This window comes from Urocitellus parryii, chromosome 11 (genome assembly GCF_045843805.1).
Source record: "Urocitellus parryii isolate mUroPar1 chromosome 11, mUroPar1.hap1, whole genome shotgun sequence".
Classification (NCBI taxonomy): Eukaryota; Metazoa; Chordata; class Mammalia; order Rodentia; family Sciuridae; genus Urocitellus; species Urocitellus parryii.
This window is the reverse complement of record NC_135541.1, coordinates 84,483,527-84,509,402: the sequence shown is the minus strand read 5'-3', so window position 1 is coordinate 84,509,402 and position 25,876 is coordinate 84,483,527. Positions and strand designations below refer to the sequence as shown.

General features: G+C 37.7%; 1 protein-coding gene across 3 annotated transcripts in view; it reads right to left on the bottom strand.

Moving 5' to 3' along the window:
- Cdc14a (cell division cycle 14A) overlaps positions 1-25,876 on the bottom strand; it is a 161,029-nt gene that overhangs the window by 74,582 nt on the left and 60,571 nt on the right. For all 3 annotated transcript variants that reach the window (XM_026379405.2, XM_026379404.2, XM_026379406.2), the window contains exons 6-8: positions 21,112-21,191; positions 5,874-5,940; positions 2,712-2,774 (exon numbers count right to left, since the gene is read on the bottom strand). In XM_026379405.2, the coding sequence (XP_026235190.1) occupies positions 2,712-2,774; positions 5,874-5,940; positions 21,112-21,191 (210 nt within the window). The remainder of the gene's footprint in view (positions 1-2,711; positions 2,775-5,873; positions 5,941-21,111; positions 21,192-25,876) is intronic.

The window sequence follows — 25,876 nt, the reverse complement described above, 5'->3', positions numbered from 1 at the left end:
ACTCATTTATTCATAAAGCAAACATTTATGAAATGCCAAACACTTCAATTTGTGATTTTCCTCTTTTATGGGCTTTATGATGGAATAGATACATCATTCTCAAAATGGAAGATGTTTGACAGCAAACTTTTCAAATGTTCACTAAAACCGACTACTCCCCTCCCAATCCCTGGATGGTGGTTGTTAGCTCAGAGGATGAAGCTCACACCCACCAGATGTTTGGTTGATTGCTTGGTTGCTTGGTTGCTTGGTTGGTTGTAAGAACTGAATTGCACTATGTGCTTAAGGTTTTTCAACAGTGCTTTCAAGTCACCTTGAACATTGACATCAAAGTTAAAAGACAGAGCAAAAGAGAGGAAGAGGTGGATGAAGGAATAAGTAAAACATCAGTGAGCTTGTCCTCTTTATTGTAGTGTTTGTTCCTTCCTTTCCTTCTGCATCCCTCACCAACCTCTCTATTTATTAAAATTGCTTTAGTGTTTGGCCATCTGTTTTTCTCCATGCTTACATATATGGAGTACAGATCTGAATTATTCTGGGGAGGAGGACCTAAAATTTATCTAATTTGGAGACTCACTTTAAAAATCCAGAATTTTTATTCCATATTCCTACAGGTGGCACACACACAGGGACTTGGAAGGCTGAGACAAGAGGATCACAAGTTTAAGGCCAGATTCAGAAAACTAGCAAGGCCCTCATCAATTCAAAATAAAAAATTAAAAGACACCCCTGGGTTAATCCCTAATACCAAAAAAAAAAATTGCTATCTTAGAATTGGTATAGAACATTAACAGGCACCCATGCAAATAAGAGGTCTCAACATTTAAACTTCATTAACTTCAAAATATATCAGCTCTGTGCCTATGTAATATGTATTATGTAGCATCATACATATAATATGTATGAGATGGGAGTGTCTTGTTATATTTTATTTATTTTAAAAGGATTATAAACACCCTTCTGTGTCTTTTCAACAATATAATATAGAAATCATCCTAGGTAGTATCATTGAATTCATTTTTTTAAATGTTCATATCACATCCATGATGTACATGTACCACAAATAATCCAGCCATCTCCCTTATTGGGTGTACATCCCTCCATTTCTAGTCTTCTGTTTTAAGAAAGGATTCTTTCACTACTATACAAATGCCACAAAAATACTTCTATAGTTTTTTTAAAAACTGTGAACTTTTAATAGATTGCACTAAATTTATTAATTTTTTGGAGAAGTAGCAATTTCATTATGTTGAGATGTTCTAAAGAAGAAAACAGTATGTTTTTCTACTTGGACAAATCCCATCCACAGGGTATTTATGATCCAATAAAGAAAATAAAGCTTGTGGGCACATAGCCATGATGTGAGAAAAAAAGTAAAACACAAATTATAAAACATGAAAGTAATGGGAAGGGAATATTCTAGAGGTACAGTCAGGAGAGGAGAGTTAAGGGAGGGGAAAAGCTAGGAGAAAGCAAGCTCAGCTGGGGCACAGAGACATTTGAGAAACAGCAAGTATGCAGCTCAGAGGGGCTGGAACAGAAAGTGCAGATGGTACAGAACCAGGAGATGAGGCCATGAGGTAGGTGGAGCTCAACAGAGCCAAGAATTCCAGACAGAAGAGTGCATCCTCCTTCAGCAGGGCAATGGGACCCACAGCCAGTTTGGGGCCAAGAAGAAAATAAGATGAGAGCTCAGTTTTAGGATTACTCAGGCAGCCTGGGAGGAGAAGGCCGGCACTCAGGCAGGGAACAGCAATAATAGTCCACGGGAGACCATATGAGACCTAGGCTGGGTGGGAAGAGAGAGGAAGGAAGAGAGAAACACATCCTGTGGCACCAGTGACGGGAATTCAAACACTAGATTAGGGAGGGGAAAATACGGATGCTTCTAGTCTTGAACTTGGGCAAACAGTAGGATGGTGACACCATCAACACAGATGAACAAAGCAAAAGACGGTGTGTGGATGAAAGATTTGTTTAGAATCGTTAAATGTAACATGCAGGCAGGATATTCAAGTAGACATAGCCTGGACTAGAGCCCAAAACATGAAGGCCATCCTGGTCTTTCAAAGAATAGTGATACATTTTCCTACTTCCCTGCGGGCACCAAGCAGATGAGCTCAGAGAATGTCAAGGCTCCTCACACTCCACAGGCTTATCGTCTTTCAGAAAAAGTTAAAAACTTCTGGACTCCTTACACTGCTCACAGAGTGCCCTTCTTCAACATCTGCTATGGTCTGACCCAGCCTGGACAGCCACTGCCTAAATGCACAGACAAGACATCACCTGAAAGCCTCATAACATGAGAAAAAGTTCAATGAACTCTTAGAACTCAGTGCATTCAACTCTGCTTCAAAATAGAATACATACCCTCAAGAGCACTGTAAGGTATACATCCAGTTTTGTTTTAAATAAAACTGAATTTTCAAATAAAAGTAGCTTATAATTTTACCAAACTATACTTCAAAACTATTTTTTCTTCCAAAGGTACAAAGTGATTGTCAATAAAGTTTGATAAGAGAATATACAGAGATACATGACGTTTTCCTAAATTAAAATTTTGGTGATCCTTGGTTCAACGATAATAAACAAAGCTGAAAAAACAAAACAATTGGTGGGGGGATTCAAGAATGCTTTTATTTAGCAGTTAGATGGGAAAAAATAATAATCAATATGAAATTATATTTTGCAAAAATATTAAATATACAAACCTCATAATGTTCGTATTCCTCCACATCAAATGTCTCAAAGTCAAAAAATCCATGTTGTAATCCCTAAAAGAAGAAGAATTTGAATTAGTTTTTATATTTAATTGATGGAATACACTCATCATTTCTGAAATTCCCGATAAAAAAAATAACATAAGAGCTTGAAACTTAATTTTATGCATCTCTAGAAATCATTTCATAACAGTGGTCCCACACAGGATGTCTCTTGGATGCTAATTTATATTAATTTTACTTAAAGATAATAATGCATATAAAATGGCACAAATTGGCAAATTTATGATTAAAGCCTACTGAGAACTATGACAGAATAAATATTAGAATGATTAACTTATCAAATAGAAAAATAATCAGTTATTCTTAGAAAGTTTTGTTTTCTTTGATCTAATGATATTTAACCAAAAATGGCATTTTTAATTTCTAATTTACTTCTAAAATTCTACTTTGAGACACTCTGTTTTCTGATGTTAGTCTGATGTTAGAAGGAAAAAAAACTGATATTTTTAACAAAAAAAAAAAAAGCTTCATACTTCTTTTTCTAACTAATGACTTAGAACTTTTTAAAAATATCTAGCTTGTTCAGATCTAATATTTTCAGGAAGACAAATAGTCTTCTATTTTATAAAACCTGAAGTGATACAGATTACAAACCCACAGGTACTTTAAAAATTATATGGTCAAGTCATTAAAAATAGAAAAAGAAACTAACAAGCTAAGCTCCAATACTTCCAGCTTCAAAAAACCTTTAGAGTATTTTTTTCAAAATACAGGCCACAGGTCACCAGCATCAAAACACTTAAGGTAGTTTATGTTAAAAGACAGATTTCTTGGGCTGAGGCTGTAGCTCAGTGGTAAAGTGTTTGCCTTGCATGTGTGAGGGACTGGGTTCAATCCTCAGCATCACATAAAAATAAATAAAGATACTGTGTGTTCATCTACAACTAACTAAATATTAAAAAAAAAAAAAAAAGATTCTTGGGCCCCTTCCCAGAACTGCTAGATGGGGCACAGAATCAGCACTTTAACATGCTTTCCTAGGTGATTCTTATAAATTCTAAATTCTGACAATACTGGTTTAGACAATTCCTTCCCAAAAAGCAGAACAAGTTAAACCTTTTAAAAAGCAACTTCGTTCATTTATACTCACCATTCCAGAGAAAACAGTGAGAAAAATATGTTCTAAACAATCTACTTTTCTTCCTTTCTCCTTATTTTTAAAGTGTATGCTTGTATATGTGTCTGTATGTTCACATAACACATGACCTACACTTATGACAATGTTAAGACATCAAAGCCAGAAAAATATCTTCCCTAAAAAGGCAAAAATGTGGCCACACTTTGAGTGCCCATTATCACAAGGGATCTCCCCACCATAAAAACAGCCCAGAACATGGCACATCATGTAAGGTAGTATACACAGGCCAAGACTTCTCCCTTGCTTAAAGATGTGTGGAACATCTATCAGATCCTTTAAAATCTCATCTATATTTGGGAAGACCCCACCATCTGAGAAAACAATAAGTTTAGAGAAGGCTGTATTCATGACTAAAGTCCACCTTTCCTGTACAACAGGAAGCATGTCATGAATTTCTATATTGAGACACCAGTTACCATAATAACGGCCAGGGATATTCCAGTGAGAACTCTTTCTGAATTTTGTGTTGTAAAAGAAGCAGCACCTACCAGATGGAAGGATAGGCTAAATAACAATAATAATGACAATAAGTAAATCACTTTTTCCTCTCAGGCATTTTCTCTAAATGCTATAATTATGGGTTATGTGTTGGGTAATATCTCCATAAAATCTTTTAACTAGTATTTCTGGAAGTGTATTTCCATTATACTGTTGGCAGGGGTGGGCTAAAGCATCCTTATAGCTTTTATGAGAAGAAAAATTTATGAAAACTATTTTCAAATCTTAGAGGCTTTAAAATCATTTTTTAAACAGAATATCAGGACTGGGGACAGGGTAGCTCAGTCATGGAGCACTAATCTAGCATGCACAAGACCCTGAACTTGATGCCCAGCACCACAGAAAAAATAAATAAAATATCAAAGTCAGAAACAAGCATACATAAAACAAGCATAATAATAATAATAATAATAATACTGTTTATCTCAATTCAAACATATCAAAACCAATTTTATATTACAAAAAAGAAACTTGTGCTAGCATCCTACTGACACTATATATATATACTGACACTATATAACAAATGGGTTACATAACACATACATTTCTGACTGATAACAAATCACAACTTTACGTCCAAGATGGAATTGTGTACTTTCAGAACTCGTTAAGAGTAATCACAGGATAGCTTGCATGTCTTCTCAGATTACAAATTAAACAGATCCCAAAAATATAAAACACAACTAACTAACTTCAGAGTGTATCAAATTATCTGGAGGGGCTGTTCAAACACAGACCAAAGGACCCCACCCCCAGAGTTTATGACTCAGTCAGTCATGGGCAGGGGTGAATTAACAGAACAGTGGCTTAGATAACTTCCTGTCTCTCTCCCACCAAGATTTAGCTTGATAATGAAGCTCAGTGGGTAACAAAGAAATGTCACTGGCACAGCTTCAGGTAGAAGTGATCAATTTGGCCCAGAACACAAATAGTTTAAATGAGAAAGAGAGGCGTCTCTCCACCCAGGTTACCCTATTGTCTGTGTAGTCTCCCTCCATATCCAAAGGGGTTGGTTCCAGTATCCTTCACAGATACCAAATCCCCTATTATTAAATGGTGCAGTATTTGCATATAACCTACATGCATCCTCCCATGTACTTTAAATCATCTCTAAATGACTTATAATACCAAATACAATGTAAATGCTAGATAATATTGTATTGTTTAAGAAATAATGGCAAGGAGGAGAAGCCGGGTTTTTTGTTTTTGTTCTGTTTTTTTTACACTCCCCAAATATTTTCCATCTGAGGTTGGCTGAATCATCGAGGAGGAACCCACAGATACTGAGGGCCAGCTGTACTTTTCAAATCAATCATCATTCAGGAATCGAAAACCCTTCAGAGCTCACTAGCTCCTCTCTCTCTTCTCCAATGGCAAACAAGGGTGTTGGAATTATTCCTTTTCTGTTTTTTTAAACTACTGTACAAACTACAGAAAAAAAAAATTGTTATTACCTTTCTGATTCCCTGTAAACAGTCGAGGATGGTGAGATTGTAAGTGCAATTTCCAAAGGAAGCATCCCTACAAACATAAATAAACTTAACATTAAAAACTTGCATTCAGAATTTTCAAGTAAAATACCTAAAGCAGTTTGAGATGCACTTGCTCAGCTTCATGTTGTCAATATGGCAAAACTTACGTAGCATGTCAGAACCTACTGGTTAACTATTCCTGCAACTTCATGGAAGCACTTCTGAAATTGCTCTAATTCAACAAGCAGAATTAATAAGAAAGCAGATTCAAATCTGAACTCCAGAGTCAGACTGCTTTGGTTCAAATTCCCACTCTGCCATGTACTGGGTAAGAACTTGAGCAAGTTACTTTACCTCTAGGAGTCCTGGTTTCTTCATCTGTTGAAGCAAAGTTAATGACAGCAGCTAGCATTCATAAGGATTGATATTGGATTACATTAAAAAAAAATAGGTAAAGTCCTTCAAATGTGCCTGGCACAAAGAAAACACTTAAATGTTATTACCACTCTTATTAACAGTGAATTGAGCTGTTTGGTTAAGTAAAACATTCATCATTACAATAGGCCTTTTGGCAGGGGACCAATCTTGTCAGGAGTGTGATAAACACAGCATTAGAAAGGTAAGGGGGACACTGTATGTAGGTCAATAGAACCTAGTAGTTACTTTCATGAATTAAAAGCCATCTCTCCTCCCTACAGGGCGCAGGGAGAGGGCTGAGGAAAATACAGTCACACTTCCCAACAGACAACCTCCTGGGATCCATGAGGGCTACTTATGCACCCTGAGGTGCTCCGTCCAAAGAGTGGGAACTTACTGCACCAAAAATTGAGGGCTTCATGCTTTATTTAAGTTTTTAGAGCAACTCAGCAGATCTACTTCAGGCAACATAAAACTGAAGTATCAAGTTCAGGTCAGTTAAACAAGAACTGGCACTGGAGCTTTAACACTAGCAATGTTCCAAGGTGTCTGAGGCAAGAAACTTGACCTCAAGTCTCTTGGTCTCTGCCCAGCCCCCACTACTGACCCAAGGAGGGAGCCCATGCCAGGCACCTGCCCTGACAAAGTCAAGTCCCACCCAAGCAACACCAGTACAAGGATAGCTCCTGGGAGAGAGCCAGAAGATGTCCAATGGGAGAACACAATTTTTAAGGGCTTTCAACATAATTAACATAAAACAAAGCTTTATATCACTAGCCATCCAACGTACTTAGAATCTGTGGCTGCTAAGCCATGAATTAAAATGTAACCCGAAATTTACTGAGTTTCGGGTCCTGATAGCCTGATACAAATCTAGTGAGTTAGCCAAGGTTAACAGAAATGGTGCTTAAATCCTGAAACTTCAAAAGTAACCTATGTAACTAGAAGGATCAGTTCAGATATTTAAATTGATTTCAAGAGGAGTTTTGTTGTTTTGTTATTGTTTTCAAATACCATCTGAACTTATTTCAGTGAAAATAAAATGTCTTTTCAACTATCTTTAAAAGCTATAAATCACTTGCTAAGAAGCAAATTTTAATGACTGATACCAGATAAAGGAATAGCTGGAGATCTAAGATAAAATACTAGTTTTTATAAACAATTACACATTCCTTTGCAAATACTTGTCTCTTTGGGGCAAGGATTCAGAATCTAGGTTCCATGGACCCATTTTTTAATGATCTAATGTTTTCAAATGAATAAAATAAAATATATAATATTAATGAAAAACCAATTTAAACAAGGTTATCAAAACATTAAAGAAAAAATTTATAATACCTCAAAATACACTTTTTAAGTTAATATATGACAAGATCTAGTGACAGATCTGATAACCACTGTACTTTTCAGCAAGAAATGAGCAGAAATAATATTTTTTATAATGTTGATACTAGTCTCTAGATTTTTTTAAAATGTTTATTTAGATGAACACTCAATATCTTTATTTATTTTATGTGGTGCTGAGGATTGAACCCAGTGCCTCACACATAGGAGGCAAGCACTTTACCACTGAGCTACAGCCTCAGCCCCCACAAATAATATTTTAAGATTTAACAACTGCAATGTGATATAAAAATGCCTGTGATTTCTAGCGACAAAGTCAAATATGTTGCTAAAGCCACTATAGTTCACTTCCAAATTTTATAATTAAATTTAATACTATAAATTATAAGTTTAGTGAAAATAAAGATAATTTTCTTTTCTCACCTAAATTCACTAGCACTCAAGTAGATCAAAAACTACTGCTTTAATTTTTTACAAAGAAAATTCCTTTATATTCAAAAAGAGTAAAAAACAAATTTATAAGAATTGGAGGTACTTCCTATTCCTTTAAATATATCTTCCCACCCCTAGCCTCGACTAAATGATTCCACAAATAGACCTAATGTCTGCAAACTATGCTGAGACTATCCTACTATCTCTTGTCCTGTCACAGCCATAACTGTTCCCAAGGACTGAAAAGACAGCTCTGAGCTGGGCACAGTGGTGCACACCTGTAGAGCCAGCTACTCAGGAGGCTAAAGCAGGATCACTTAAGCCCAGGAGCTCAAGGCTAGCCTAGGTAACACAGCAAGACTCTAAATAAATAATATAAATAAAATAAAATTGTTTTCAAAGAAAGAGAGCGTGCACTCTGATGACTTAGTGGTCAAATCTGCAAAGAGGCAAAACTGGGAGAGATGAGTTCACATGCCACGGGACAGAATAAGGATACAGAGCAGTCTCAGCAAACTGGAAACACAAAAGTTTACAAACTGAAATATATAAGAAGGAATGCCATGAAATTCAGTAATACCCTCCTGACTGAAGGAAGGAGATGATGACACATCTCTTTTGAGCACCTAGGATGCCAGCTAATTTAGATACATCATGACAGCAACATAAAGGAACAGATTCCACACCAGGGAAGAGAGAAATGGTTTATTAGTAACATCTGGCTCATTTACAGACACAAGAGAGTAAATATACAGTGAAAGGACACAAAAACATGTTATATATTCCCTGAGGCCCAGGGCAGAAAGTCAAGGAAGAAAATTAAGCCCAGGAATCTACCACCAACCCAGAAACTCTTTCAAAATACTTTTTCAACCCTAGTGTAATCAATCCAATGTGGACAGGGAGAATAAGGAAAAAGAGAGAGAGAGAGTTTTGAAAGCTGGAGATCAGATGAATGAGTGGTAAATAAAGTTGAAGGCCAAGAAAACTGAATACCAAGCTGACAATGGGGAAACAAAAACAGAACTAACACAATTAATACCAGATAATTCTCAAAGGCTGGGTAACCAACAGGACAGGGTTCTTCTAGAAGTCAGAGTAAAGCACATTCCATCAGTAAGATTTGAAAGCCCATTAAAGTTGAGAGATTTTATTCTATAAAAGTAATATTACCACTCATTTTATAAATCAGTCCTCCTTGTTGATTTTCATCGACTACTCAGAATCATTTGAAAATAAAACGGATTGGTCCTGAAAGGTATTGAGGTACCTGCCCACCCAATGTTCAAACTTGAGTAGGAATTTTTTTCATCCATGTTATAACATGAAATGGATCTCAGGGGTTAGGAAAACAATAGGCTCTATTAGTCTCAAAAGTTCTTTCCTCTGCTGAAATTATATCACTATTTAACACTATCAATATTATTTTTCAGATCCATAGCTCCCTCCTGGATTCTTCCAAAAAGAATTTAAACACTTTTAGGTCTCTACCATTTTTTAAAAAGAACAAGTCATCCAAACTCTGTTGACTCCCCATTTTGCTTCAGATATCAGCTTCTTTTGTACCCCCTCTTTAAAAGAAGACTCTCTAGGGGAAGGTAGGGCCTGGCTCAGTGGTAGAGCACTTGTTGAGCATGTTCAAGGCCTTGAGTTTGATCCACAACACAACCAAAATGAATCAATAAATAAATAAACAAAAACAGAATACACCTGTAAAGAATTACTCAACTTCCTCCTTGAAACGCACAGTTGATGGGGTTTAGTATGCTAGGAATGTTTTACAACCCCATCATCATTAATTCCCAAACACTTTTATCACCCCAACAAGAAACTATATGATCATTTGCAGTCACTCCTCATTCTCCCTTCTCCCAGGCTCCTGCAATCTCTCATCTAGTCTGAGGACCCTTTGGCAAGCACCATCTTACTCAACATGTCACCATGAGTATCTTACTTCTTTGAATACTATTTTCTCTTGGTCCCTGGATTTTCCTTCTGCCTGTCCAATCACTACTTCCCATCTCCTTTGCAAAGTTACCCTTCACTTCCTTCTCCTTAGAAGTTAGACCTCTACAAGGTGCAATTTCAGCCCAAATTCTTCTCACTCCATTCTCTCTCCCTAGACCAGGAGCTCTCAAACTTCAGTGTGCACCACCATCACCTGGATAGTTCCTTGAAACACAGATTTCTGGGCCTACCCCAAGTTTCTGACTCAGGTCTAAGACAGGGCCTAAAAATTTGCATTTCTATCAAGCTCCCAGGTGGTGCAGATGCTGCTAGTAGGAGGAAACACATTTGGAAAACCATTTGCCCTAGACAATCTCATCTACTTATCTATCTACAATGACACTCAAATACATCTCTCTAGCACAAACTCCTTTTTTTAACATTTTATTTTTTCTAATTAGTTAAACATGATGGCCGAATGCATTTTGTATCATTGTACACAAAGGGAGCACAATTTTTCATTTCTCTGGTTGTATATGCTGTAGAATGGTACCATTCGTGCAATCATTACATGTACCTAGGGTAATGATGTCCTTCTCATTCCACCATCTTTCCTACCCCCCCCCATGTCCCCTCCCCTATACCCCTCCCCCATGCCCAATCCAAAGTTCCTCCATTCTTCCCAGGTCCCCTCCGGCAATTGTGGATCAGCATCCACTCATCAGAGAAAATGTTCAGACTTTGCTTTTTTGGAATTGGCTTACTTTGAGTAGCATGATATTCTCCAACTCCATCCATTTACCTGTAAATGCCATAATTTTATTCTCTTTTAATGCTGAGTAATATTTGTATGTGTGTGTGAGTGTGTGTGTAGATAGATAGATAGATAGATAGATCACTTTCTTTATCCATCCATCTATTGAAGGGCATCTAGGTTGGTTCCACAGTTTAGCTATTGTGAATGGAGCTGCTATAAACATTGATGTGGCTATGTTACTATAGTATGCTGATTTTAAATCTTTGGGGTATAGACGGAGGAGTGGGGTAGCTGGGTCAAATGGTGGTTCCATTCCCAGTTTTCTAAGGAATCTCCAGACTGCTTTCCAGAGCGGTTGTGCCAATTTGCAGTGCCACCAGCAATGTATGAGTGTGCCTTTCCCCCCACATCCTCACCAATATTTATTGTTGCTTGTATTCTTAATAATTGCCATTCTGACTGGAGTGAGATGAAATCTTACAGTAGTTTTGATCACAAACTCCTTCTTAGAACTCCAAAATAGTATAGCCAATAATCACCTATGTGACATTTCCATTTGGGTGCCTAAAACTCATTGTGTAGGAAATATCTCTCAAATCCCTCCTCCTCCCCAGAAACCAACAGTGACAACTATCTGGCCCTCTAGCCCTCCTGGTCTACATAAATGATACAGCTTCCACAGTCATCCAGGCTGGAAGCCCTTCCAGAAGCCTCTCCTTTTCTCTCTTCCCCTTGTCCTATCCTTCCTATGCTTTTCCCTCATATGTACCTTTTAATGCATTTTACCCTCCAACTCCACTACCACTGTCTTTCTATATCTACTCTCTGTCTTTAATCAGTTTTCTTCATTGGAACCAAAGTGGTATTTTTAAGAAGCAAATCTGATCTGGTCACCCTTCACCTGTAACTCTTCACTAAGTTCCCAATGCTTTCAAGGTAAAGTTCAAATCCTCAACAGGGATGAAAGGCCCTGTGGCTGGTCCTGCCTGCCTCACATGCTTCCTCCTTCCTGCTCACCTAATTCTCTGGTCCCAATTTCAGAGAACCTCCCTAAGGTCTGAGCACTTGGCTCACCCACAGGACCTTTGCCTCTGCTAGTCACATGTTCTTCCTGACTCTCCCTTAGGCACCTAGGTTGCCTTCCCCATCCTTCAGATCTCAGCTCAAACACTACACCAAGCTTAGGGAGGACCCTCCAGCCCCATCCTGACTAGATCAAGTCTCCCAGATTTTTTTTCTTCTTCTTTGGCTTTAACCTCAATTTGAAATTATATCCTGGTGTACTAATTTTGTTTCTCTGCCTCTAGCTCTATGATAGTTTCAGAGAAAGTAAGATCTATATGTTTATCATTCACCACTGATTCCTCAGTACCTGGCACAAAATAGACAGTAAATGTCTATAAATAAATGTATAAATTAAGTAAAGGAGCTTGAGGACTCATCCCAAGACAATTTTCTATAATATTTCATGATTACTTTGTTAACTTAAGTAGCCTAATGCCTTAATTCTCAGTAGCAAGAACAACTTTCCTTGCATTTAAATCCCTCTGTCCATTTAAAGTCATTTCCTTCTGTTCTCTCTGCCAAAGAGTATTTAATTAAAGAAAGTTAAAAGCAGTGATGCTCCAGGTAGTTTGCTCTTCTTTGTCAGGTGGTATTAAACACACCGGCTTTATAAATAACCCATGCTTCAGAGAGGCAGAAAGAGCTTTGAGGATTTAAACCACTGTACCAATGTGCCAAACAGTTTCAACTCTCACAGGGTTTTTTTGGCAGTTATAGTTCCCAACTGTTTACTTAACTATTGGTCTGCTTTTTTCATTCATTCATTCATGCATATATACACTCATTCATTCATATTTGTTGAACCAAATATTTATTAAGAAGAATGAGAGCTCATGTATTTTTCCACCTCCCCATAAAACAGAGGAAAGTATGCACACCCTTGTGGCTCAGGAAAACTACAACTCTTTCCCTTATTTGTCATGATAGTTTGACCATGTATTGCAGTACTCTGTTAAACTCATCAACACAAGGCTACTCTTCATTCAGGAGATATGGTAATACTTAAACATCCAAGGCTTCTATCATTCATCTCAGCTGAAGAATAAATCATGTGTCTCTAAACCCAAGACAGAAGACTAATGTTACAGTCAACCACTGTCTAAAGACATCCAGATGCAAATTTAGCTCAGCCTCATGCTTAACCATCTAACCTTCATCTATTCCAGCAATTCTACCTTTCTAAATGTGACTTCTGGCAAAACAGTGAACTAAACCACATAGCCACGATTAAACAATTAAAAAAATCCATAGAACTATAATAAGTGTAATAAATACTTGTTGAATATGAAAGTAAATCAATGAATATTTGAACAGAAGCAGCAACTGGATTTTTCATTTGTTTATGTTTTAGCATTTACTTTGCAGAAAAGCAAAAGAAAAATTAAATTTAAAGAAACTAAAATCAACAACCACGGTGAGATACTAAACAAAAGGGCTTAATTCACTGGTGCCCTAGAGCTGTCTTGTATAGTCTTCTCAGAGTCAGTTGTTAAATAGAAACTTTCTGAGCCCAAGTCAGCAGTCATAGTAATATTTGCACCACAAGAACCAGCAAACATTTTATACTCACTGAGATGCTTTACCAATATACCTCCGCTTATAATCTACAAATCTAAGAAATCACTCATAATGAAGCAACCTTGTAAATGTTTCTAATGGGGAGATGAAATCAGAGATGAAAGAACATATTTACACTACACAATAAGAAAGTATTTCTGGTAATGAAGTTGTTTGAAATGAAGAATGGAGAAAAGGCACAGTATCAACAGTGTGGAGTCTACACTATAGAATAAAAAAAAAAAAACTGACGGTAAATGGACTAACAAATACTGGGAATGACTATGACCTAAATGTCTTGGGTCATGATTCTTCATAAATTCTCAGAATAACAAGTAACTAGGAGATATGCAAATATTTGCAAAGCAATGGGTTGAAAAATATCTCAAAAGTCATCTCAGAACCCTGTAAAGCACTGAACTGAATCCCATCCTCACACCCACTCTGAGAATTTCTGAAGATAGAAAATGTGTGTTCTTTATGTCTGTGTGCCCAGAGAATAATACAGTGTTGGGTGCATTAATATGTTGCAGTTGCTGATGAATGAATAAAGAAATGAATAAATGATCACTACCAGGAGATCATTTATCTTTGCTGAACACCTCTAGTGGCTGAGAACTACTGATCTTTCAAAGTAAAAATTATTTTTCAAAAAAAAATTTTTTCTGATACTAGGGGTTGAACCTAAGGGTACACTACCACTGAACTACACCCCCCCCCAGCCCTTTCTATTTTTTTCCCTGAGACAAGGTCTCACCAGGTAGCCCAGGCTAACCTCAGACTTGCAATCCTCCTGACTTAGCCTCCCAAGTAGCTAAGATTACAAATATGTGCCACTGCTAAAAAATTTTTAACTATAAACTATGTAAAGTAACAAAACATGCTCTAAATCATTGCTATTTAATAGAAATATTATGCCAGTCACAAAAGAAAGCTGCATACAATTATAATTTTTTCAAAGCCACACTAAAATAAAATAAAAAGAAATAATTCATTTTAATAATATATTTTGTTTAAACCAATATACCCAGAATATTATCATTTGAGCATGTAATCAACATAACTTTAAGTATTTTTACATTCTTCTTTTAAACTAAATCTTTGAAACCCAATTTATACTTAGTATTTATAATCCATCTTAGGTTGGACTTGACAGATTTCAGGTGCTCAATAGCATGTTAGCTAGTAGCTATCACACTAGTAAGTTCAGCCCTAGACTATCTGAAATTATATTAGAACTAGACAATGCCCCCCAAGTGACACAACTGTCTAAAATATACCCCAGTTTCCAGCCTCTGTACAAATCCCTTGTATGCATGTACTAGCCACAAGAAAAAGAGTTGAATGTTTATAACTTTTAGGTCTATAAGATGAAAATGTATTTTTATAAGAACTAGTGGAAAGAACAAAACCAAATGGTTGCATAATGCAGGACCAAATGCTGACCATAACCAGTACCTAACAAAAAAAAAAAAAGGTTACAGAATTTCCTGCTTCTCATATTTAACCTCAGGCTATACGTTAACCACTTTTCTAAAGAAACAGGTGAAAATTCAATTCTAAATCGTTACTTTAAAAGGTCACATAAACTCAGCAGGATAGAATCTGTACAGAACTAGCAATAAAACCATAAAAAAAATAGACCAAAAGATGTGCTCTGAGCCTTCGATCAATATCTGACTGACACCTATTTAACTGCATTAATTTTTCTTTAAAAATAAAAATAGTGACAAATTGTCTTTAAATTGTCATAAAGGTAAATAAACATTTGCAATCATGTTCAAAACTCTTTATCAACTAAGATTGGCAATGGAAATATAACATAAAGTATCCAAAACCCTAACTGCACTAACCCTACGGCAGAAACTTTGGTAACACTAAGCTTTCAGGAATAACTGAAAAAGGACTTTGAGACAATTCTTACAGTGCAAATCACTGACACATTACATTGTCTTGTTCCAGGTGACAAAAAAAAAAAAAAAAAAGAATGGATGTAACTCACCTACATGTGTATTTAATGGGTCACAGAAACCCTGACAATTGTTTCTGTTTTCACTGGAGAATGGTGCTTATTTGCCAATTTAACAAGAAAAATCTGATAAAGAATCTGTTTTTTACTGTGATCCAAGTTACTCAAAATAAACCCCAGCCACTGAGAATAGATTCAACAGTTTGGACTGAAAAAGGCATCTATTTTCAACACTCAGGAAACTGGCACACCCTCACTATTCAAAACTAATGTCAATTTTTCCATCACACCACACATCAAAATCAAAGGTTTGCCAAATACGGTATGCCTATAATCCCAGCAACCAGGGAGGCTAAGGTAGGAGAATCACAAGTTCAAGGCCAGCCTCTACAACTTAGCAAGGCCCTAAGCAACTTAGTGAGACCCTGTCTTAAAATAAAAAACAAAAAGGGTTGAAGATAAGACCCATGGGGCAGAACTGACCCCAAAGATTAGTACTGAGAAGTAGCAAAAGTAGTTGAGAATTAAAGAAATATCTTTAAAAAGTTTCCACATTTTTGAAACTCAAAGAAAACATGGTAAGGAAAATTTATCCTTCAAAGTACAAAGTCAATTACTAAACACATTTTGACAAAAATCACAATGCTATATTTGAACTAAGAAATATCTGGTTCAATATTTTATGTGAAGAGACATATTTTATAATTACAAATAACACCAGCACATGTTTACTTTTCTTTAGAAGAAAGAAAGCAGCCTCATGCCAAGATTTAAGTGTTTGACCCTTCTGAGCCTTTGTTAAAAGACCTGCAAGTGTTGGCATGCCCAGAAGATCTAGAATAATTGCTTTTGAGATTTCCCATTAAGACTCAGTTACATAGCTCAGCAACTATGGTATCACTAGGAGTCATCCCCAAAACACAACAAACACCTCCCTTAACACAAACAGCATGAGTCCATTTTTAAAGATAAATGTCATTAAAGGATTGCCAGTGGGAGGTTTGTGGATCCTCAGGTCAAGGAAGATGGTGTGGCCTCACATCTGCTTTGAGAGAAAACTTAAATATTCCTGTTCACCTTAGATGAAATACCACTATTTGGGATAAGCCACCTATTTCCAAGATCTGATCCCAAGAGATATTTTTTTTGTTCCACACAAACGTGGATCAGGAAAAATGCCTCAGAGTGTTTCAAATCTGTAGCTCTGCCAGATGTTCATAGAAATGGGCGCAGGGGTGGGGGGATCAGTACTTTGGAAAGCTGTGGGTTAAATAAAAAGATGACTTCATTACTCAGAACCAGTCAGAATCTTTAAAATGGGAGCGTACTTTATAAGTCTCCAAGATGGAGCAGTCTAAACTTATTTGATCATTGAATTTGTTTTGTTTTGTTTTGTTTGGGCCATGGTATATCTTAAAGATCAGTTTTTCACATCAGCCGCATATTCACACATAGGTAGTTTTTAAAAACTCTAATAACCCAGACTTCACCCCAGGTCAACTGCATTAGAATTTCTAGGGGTGGAACCCTGGCATCAATAGTTTTTATAGCTTCCCCCATGTGCACAAACGTGGATCAGGAAAAATGCCTTAGAGTGTTTCAAATCTGTAGAACCAACTTGAGAACCAACATATCTTTGGGAAAAAACTGAACTATACATTCTATTCTCTTCTTCAAGCTAAAAAAAAAAAAAAAAAAAAAGCTGCACAAAATTACAAACAAAGAAAAACTAATGACTAGAGTTAGGCCATCCTACTTCAACCAGCTTTATTCCACTAGACATTAGCACAACACCCTACCTCTGACACCTCCGTCACCTCCGACACCTCCACACCTCATCATTATTTTTCATGCCATTCTTTCTAGATAGGTCTTCAAAACTGGGTCCCTGGACATAATTTATTGTTAGCATAATTTCATTCCCCTTTGAGTCTGTATGCCATAGAAAATTTGTGGTATTTTGCAGGTTTAGGAATCATCACCAACACCAAAAAACTTGCCAAGCTCATACATACAAACCAATAAACCAAGAAGTTGGTATCAAATGAATTTTAACACAGAAAAATATATATATACCTCAAAGAAGAGTTGTGCCACTTAGATTAGTTAACTTTCAATGTTTTGTGAAACTTGAAACTCCCACAAGCACTGTTTTATGAGTGCCCAAGAGCCTACACCTGAAAGCCATCACCATTACCTCCATGAAAACAAGATGGGACTCCACTAGGGGAACTTTAGACAAGAGGCAATTAATATGACCTCACAGAATATACACTAAGTCTGGTAGTATACCAAAGGGAGGGAACCTCTAAAAGCTCATCTCAGGCTTGCCAATTTAAACTCTGCTGACTCTGCCCCCAGGACTGAAAGGCCCCTTGTATCCTTGAAGGCCGGCTGCCAGGCCCACACTGAGATGGGCGGACAAAAAAGAATTCAAGGAGATGGAAATACTCTCTCCCTCTAGTTTTCAGCTAGAATCACTCTTGATAAACACATTGACTGTTCTTACTACAAAAGAAAAGCACAGTTTGACACAAACACCTTACAATTCAGTGGAACACCCTAAGACTGACTCGCAAACGGTAACACGGCTACACTCCTGAGTGTCGCAGCGAGACAGAAATTCAACTATCGCTATAGTCAACTGTACTTAATTTAATCAAGAAGTCAGTAAAGCTACACAAATCTTTTTCTAAATCTGTCTCATTTCTAGTGAATTTTTAACTAGGTTAATAGAAGGCTATAATTTAAAAATTTTAAATATAAACCCAAATAGAAAAAAAAATCAGGTCATCTTTTTGGTTATAATAATGGACCTATACTACAAGCACCACATTATTACTATCCTATCTAGTGTACCGTTAATTTTTTAAAAGCCTATGCCACAAAAAAATGATGCCTATGAACAAAAAGTTATAGCACCCAAAATCAGCACTTGGATGGTTATGCAAAGCATATGCCACATGAACAAAAAGTTATAGCACCCAATGGTTATGCTTATTTCCATGAAAGTGTTCTGTGGGTCCTAACCCCCAGATCCAAAGTTACACCTTACTTTTCAGTATACCCATCACACCTATCTCCTAACCTTTGTAAAACCCTGTAATTGTTTTGCATACTCGTACTTTCTACAAACTATACAGACTTCCCCTGCAATAAGTATGAAGGTATCCTAATCATCTTTAGATCCATAGGAGTATCACAGTGGCTGGCATAGAAGGAATAATGTACTTATTTTATTCTCTTTGGACACAAATGGAAAAGAACTCAATTCCAGCTATTGAGAGTAAAGTCAGCCATGCAAACAAATAATTATGTTACAAAATGTAGGCTTTAATATTATGTGTAGTATTGTAATACATAAAACATAAAACAAAATTATAGGTAAAGGACCGACCGGCCAAGCTTCTTCAGATAAATGAGGAAAGGCTTTACAGAAGTGACTACTCAAATAAATGTCTGAGAAATAAATAAATCTTGAAGAAGAGCATTGTTTATATTGATGATAGCCTTTATCAAAAGACTCTAAAATTATAGCACAAATGGGTACATAGGCATTGCAGTAAATAGTACATCTGAACATACCAACCACACCTTCAAAAGCCTTCAGATCCCCTTTTTTAAACAATTTTAAGCAATAGCAAGGTGTGGTACCTGTAATCACAGTGACTTGGGAGGCTGAGACAGGAGGATCATAAGACTAAGGCCAGCCTCAGCAACTTAGCAAGATCCTGTCTCAAAATGAAAAATAAAGAGGACTGGGGGTGTAGTTCAGTGGTAAAATATCCTGGGTTCAGTCCCCAGTACCCCCCCACACACACACAGACACACCGAGTATTACACTAGGCACAGGGATAATGCATTAGTTCATTTAATCCTAGAATAGCCCGGTAGCCATTTTACAGATCAGGAAACTAAGTCTCAGAGAAGACAATTTGCCCAAGCCACTTACACTTACTATAAATAATGAGAAGTAAACTGAAGCTTCAAACCCAGCCTCCCTACCTCCAAAGCATATATTCTTAACTACTTTGCTTAGAACTGAAGTAGAATTATTAGTATTATCATTATTTTCTTTTCTGACAAAATAGAACTGTATTTCATAAAGTGCTTTCAAATGACAGGAGGGAAAAAAAAACCCTCTAAGTTTCCTTAACACTCTCCTGTACATAAGCCATCACGGGTTTCTCTGCCCTTCTGTCGGGAGTCGCCATGAACAGGAGCTGAGCATGGTACCCTTAGCCTTGGGCGATGGAGGTGTGGAACTGGCTTCCACTTGCAGCCTGAAAGCAGGTGGACCTCACCTTCACTAGGCAAGGAATTTCAGCTCTGGGAGTGGGTGTCCCCCAATGGGACTGGGCTACACTGCCCTGAAGCCCAATCCCTTGCTTCATTTGGGTGGAACTTTCTCGAGTGTCTTCCCCTCAATAAATAGGGTTTCAGGTGTGCTCTTTCTTTTGCCAGCCTCTCTTGCCTCCCTCATGGGAGCTGGGGCAGAGGAGCCGTCACTGAACCCCAAGAAAAAGGTACTTTCTATGCCTGTAGGATTTGTTCGTGCCAGCCCAATTCACCTGGAGTGACCCTGGCTCCTTTCAATGGCTAAGGGCTCATTCTCCCAAAGGCTGGAGGGTGTGCTCCTCTCAGCACCCCATCCTTGACCTCCCTACAGCACTCTGCGGCTGCCTCCCCGGTGCCCCCTTCCTGCCTTCATACCCAATTGTGTCCCTCTCTCTCCTGTGGTCTCAGAAACGGGTGGGAATCTCTTGGGTCTTAAAGGATTGTGTCTTATTCTCTCAAACCTTTACCAAGAAGAACCCTCTGGATGTACAGCAGAGTGGGAAGACAGCACAGAGGCCCCTGGGGTACCCAAATATACCTCCTTATGATAACAGTAACCATAAAAAGCAGTACATATGCTTCTAGGTTTCAATACACAAATAAGCCAAAAGGGAAAATTATTTTTAAAATTCACAGTTCTATCAGAGATTACTGTTTTGGTAGTATTTTGGTTCAATTTGGGTTTTGGGGTTTTTTTTTTAATCAATGCTAGAGATTCAACCCCAGACCTGGGGAGCCAAGGTCTACCACTGAGCTATACCCACAGTCCCCTTCTACTTTTTAAGCAAGGTCAAGTTTATCCTAAATTTTTTTTTAATTTTCTTCAGGTGATACTTACATAACTTTCTTTTCCAACACTGTAACAAGAGACACACTTCCGGAGGATGTAAACTCCATGTGTGTACTAAACAGGGCATCTAGGGTCCCCACTAAACCCATGCTCCTGGAAGGTCCTTGTTCCATATCCTCAGGACCTGACATGAGTCACAGCTCAATCGATGCTCATGGAATTAAAGAATGGAGGAATCAATGATGTAGATTATTAAAAGCAAACAAAGCTCGACACGGTTATTAGTTCCTAAATTAGGCCCTCTTTGTGCTTCAAGAAAACTGTCAGAATATAGAGAGCGTTCTAGGAAAAAAAAATTAAAATAAAAGATAAACTCCTAAAAGGAACAAGCCATTTTATTCTTACTAGCTACAGGGGGGTGGGAATTATGCAAAAAGAAATAATAAAAATACCATCTGACCTCAGAGAGCAGGGAGAAAAAAAAAAAAAAACAACCATCAACCTCATTTCCTTCCATATAGCACCCTGGTCAGTCTTAGACAATTTAACTGTAGAGCAGCGGGCTCCCTACTCAGGTCTAGCCAAGTCTTGTGAGCGGTCATACCTGAATGGAAGATAGGGGGGATTTGAGCCAGACAGCAGTGCTCTGTAGGCTTCTTCAGGTGTCTTCTTTAAATAGATCACCTAAGACAGAGAAATAGTGTCATTTAGAATACCACACCAAAGAATGACACAAAACTAGTTACTCACCAAATTTGCATTTCACTTCTTCCACTTAAAGTGAAAAACCTCATGATGATATGTTGATCTTTAGACAGCAACCAAAGTGCCCAAGTTTCCTTTTCAGCTTGAAGCTGAAGCTCAAAGATGGGTAAAAGGTTAGAGACAGAGGGCAGATTATTTTTGTTGGTTTGTTTTAGTACTAGGGATCGAACTCAGGGGCTCTTAACCACTGAGCCACATCCTCAGCCCTTTATTATTTTTTTTTTAATGCAAGGTCTCACTAAGTTGCTTACAGCCTCACTAAATTTCTGAGGCTAGCTTTGAACTGGTGATCCTCCTGCCTCAGCCTCCCAAGCCCGGGGGATTACCGGCATGTGCCACTGCTCCCGGCTTTTTTTTTTTTAATGATTCAGAAAATTAATTATTTTGAGATGTGGTATGGACCACCCAGGAATTAGTATTTCATACATCTTTATCATATTAAATGGATAGGAGAAAACACAAAGTATTAATCTGAATAGAGTCCAAATCTGAAAAGGGTATCTAATCTGTCCTCTTGGGAGATGCATTTAAAATTCCTACTTCTTAGTATTAATGACCTTTTTGCAGAGAGCAGATTCTGGAAGAGGTAGTTCACCTCTGCACACCCAGAAGGCACAATTGCAGGGGATACCCACACCTCCATTGTTACACCGTGGGCTCAACAACGACAAAAACAGGCCTCTAGTGTCTCCCATAGAAGATCTCTCATGAGTTAACTCAGTGATTGGCAAATTTTGAAATATGTCTCACAGTGAGCACTATACCCATAAGACATCTACTGAGTTCTCTTATCTGCTCTGAGGAAAGCCAGTGTTGCTCTCTAAATGTTCAATAACAAACATCACAATAAAATGGGGGGGGTATTTGTTAAGCGTGTTAGAAAACTTAGTGGCTTGGCCCTTTATCCCAGGGATACTTAATCCCTCTGTACAGCATGAAAATTAATCTTAAACAAAGAGAGGAACAAAAAGGAGCTCTTTCAACGAGTAAACAACCTCCACCCAGTTGACGTACGCCTACATAGCATATGCAGGCACTGTGTTGGCCGCTGGTTCTTCCATTAGTAGAATTTACATTATTGTGGAGCAAAGACAATAATTAACAAAAATAAAAACAATCTAAGTGCTGAAAAAGAAGCAAGCAGGTTTCTGGAGAGAGAACAGAAAAGAGGTGGTTGATGGATGGCAGTCAGGGAGAGGTCTCTGGTGCTCAGGTGGAGCTCTAGAGGGTTTGGGGAGAGCTAAGGGATAGGAGAAAGGATCTCCCAGGCAGTGAAAAGGACAAGGACAAGGCTGATGGAAGTGGGAAAGAGCTTGTGAGCTTGGGAGGGCTGGGGTGGCCTATAGGACAAGCCAAGCAATGACCAGAATGTGAAAAACACCACAAACCATGGAGGGATTTGGTTTTATTCCAAGTGTAATTTAATGTCTTAATTTTGGGCCAAGGGCATAGGTCCTTCTCATTTATAGTTTGAATTTAATTCCCCAAATCCTCTCTACCAAAAATTAATGGCATTATTTCCTTAATGTGTCCCAACATCAAAACAGTATGCATTTCTATTACAAGAATGGCAGAGTCCCAGTTACTTAAAAAGTAGGGGTTTTTTCTCTGTACTTATAAGCTTCTTTGAGCTTTAAGCTATTCTACTAGCACTATATCACATGTATTTACTTATTAACAATTTCAGGAATAGGAAGCACTCTAATTCTGAATTCTCTAAAGAAAATTAAAATAAATGATAAAAAGAAGTACATCTAACTTTAATAACAAGGATCCATATTCATTTGGCAAATAAAGAGAAAGTCTAATAAGGCATACACCAACCTAAGTGAATTGAGGATGAAACAAAAACAGCACCGAAAATGAGTTAACCTTAAAAGTACTGATCTAGACAAGTGGCACAGATTCCACAAATAGAGAATCACGACTCTAGTTCCAGCTCAAATAATTATAAATCCACTTCAGTCAACCCTAGCTTCCACGACCATTTGCAGGAACCAATGTTACAACATAATTTCACTGCACCCTAATGGGTAGGTTATGTAACAGTGTTGGTCGTAAGGCAGTGCTTCAGCAATTGAAAGTTGACTAGGCTGCTAGGAGGGAAAGCTGCTTGTAGAAAACCTTCTGTGTTTGGATTAGATAATTAAAGCTTATACATCAACCTTTGAAAAGCAAAAATACATTTCCCTCCTCGGGAGCAATTACATTAATTCCCTCTAATTTTGAGGCAGTGGTTCCGCAGGTTCTGCAGTCACCGGCCCACATGAAATGCTTCCCCTACATTGGTGACCCCACAGGGTTTCGCTCCTCATCTTACCTGCATGACTTAGCACACATGACCCATGTTCTCACACTGTAAGATGAGAGCCTTTGTTTTTATTTTTATCCCAGTGCTAAATTATTAATAAGTGCAAAATGAAACCCAAAGGAGGCCATTTAAATTCCAGGAAGAATCCCGGGGCATCTGTTACAGGTTGACCTTTTACAGCCTGAATGTAGGTACTTAGGGAGAGTGGGAAAATGTTTTCCTGATACACAAGGGCATTACCGAATGAATGCATGCTAAGTCATTAGAATACAGACTCCCATTTTTCCAGAAGAAAATATGGCATGTATTCCTATGCCAGCTCTTCTTACACATGTCTTCTAGGAGAAAGAGAAGGAGGGGGAGAGAGAGAGGGAGGATAGAAGAGAGAGAAAGAGAACAAACACAGGCCTGATTAAAGCTCAAAAGGAAAGTAACATTTACCAGATTCAGAGAATCTGGGGCTCAGAAAGGTTTACCTTTCCAAACTTGCACTGCTGCTCTATGGTGGAGTTAGAATTTTTGAACATGTATCTGACTCAAAAGAAAGAAAAATGAACGCTTCCAAGTTCCTAAATGCCATTACACTTGATTTGTACAATTAGGTGACTTCAAACTATTAACTGTTGTCTCTGAGGAATAGGACTAGGGAAGCATTTGAGGTAGAAAGGGAAACTTTCTTTTTTTTTCCTGAGCTCTAACTTTCTTTATTTTTTTTTATTGTTGGTTGTTCAAAACATTACAAAGCTCTTGACATATCATATTTCATACATTTGATTCAAGTGGGTTATGAACTCCCATTTTTACCCAGTATACAGATTGCAGAATCACATCGGTTACACATCCACATTTTTACATACTTCCTTAATAGTGTCTGTTGTATTCTGCTGCCTTTCCTATCCTCTACCATCCCTCCTCCCCTCCCCTCCCCTCCCATCTTCTCTCTCTACCCCATCTACTGTAATTCATTTCTCTCCCTTGTTTTTTTTTCCCTTTCCCCTCACTTCCTCTTATATGTAATTTTGTATAATAATGAGGGTCTCCTTCCATTTCTATGCAATTTCCCTTCTCTCTCCCTTTCCCTCCCACCTCATGTCTCTGTTTAATGTTAATCTTTTTCTCATGCCCTTCCTCCCTGCTCTGTTCTTAGTTGCTCTCCTTATATCAAAGAAGACATTTTGCATTTGTTTTTTAGGGATTGGCTAGCTTCACTTAGCATAATCTGCTCTAATGCCTTCCATTTCCCTGCAAATGCCATGATTTTGTCATTTTTCAGTGCTGAGTAATTCTCCATTGTGTATAAATGCCACATTTTTTTTATCCATTCATCTATTGAAGGGCATCTAGGTTGGTTCCACATTCTAGCTATTGTGAATTGTGCTGCTATGAACATCGATGTAGCAATATCCCTATAGGACGCTCTTTTACGGTCTTTAGGGAATAGTCCGAGAAGGGGAATAGCTGGGTCAAATGTGGTTCCATTCCCAGCTTTCCATGGAATCTCCATACTGCTTTCCAAATTGGCCGCACCAATTTGCAGTCCCACCAGCAATGTACAAGTGTACCAGAAAGGGAAACTTTCTATTTTGTATTCTCTATCACTGTATTTTGTACAGATAGGTTCAAATTTGTTTTTTAATGCAAAGCAACTCAATCCTTTATGAACTGCTAAGTATACCCTTTTTCTAAAAATAAGATCTATATTTAATATTTTAAAAGTTGTCACTAGATATTCTAATATTTCTAAAAATATTTTCTGAATAATACTATTTTCAAAGTATTTTCTAAATATTCTGATTTTTCTTTTTCTCCTTCTAAGGGGGAAATTATGTCAGACTATCTACTCCTCTCACTTGCTCTTAGTATTCATAAACCCAGTGGGAGAGCCAGGCGTGGTGGCACACACCTATCATTCAAGATACTTGGAAGGCTGATGCAGGAGAATCACAAATTCAAGTCCAGCCTGAGCAACTTGGCAAGACTGTCCCAAAATAAAAATTAAAAAAGGTTGAGGATGTAACTCAGTAGTAGAGCCTCCTTAGATTCAATCTCCAGTACCACAAAATAAAAATAAATCAAATGAGAAGAATTTTTCCAAACTTCCGATCAATACAAGTTGACAAAAGCCACCTGCACAGCTAACTAGTGCTTGATTTGCCACACCAAGTTAGTAAGCAGTACATGCATCACTTCTATAAAATCTACCTACCTGGTTAGGAAAGCCTAGAAACCTCCTCCATAAAATAACATTTAACATGTTTTTTTATCTTTAACTAAACATGAGTCAGCCAATTAA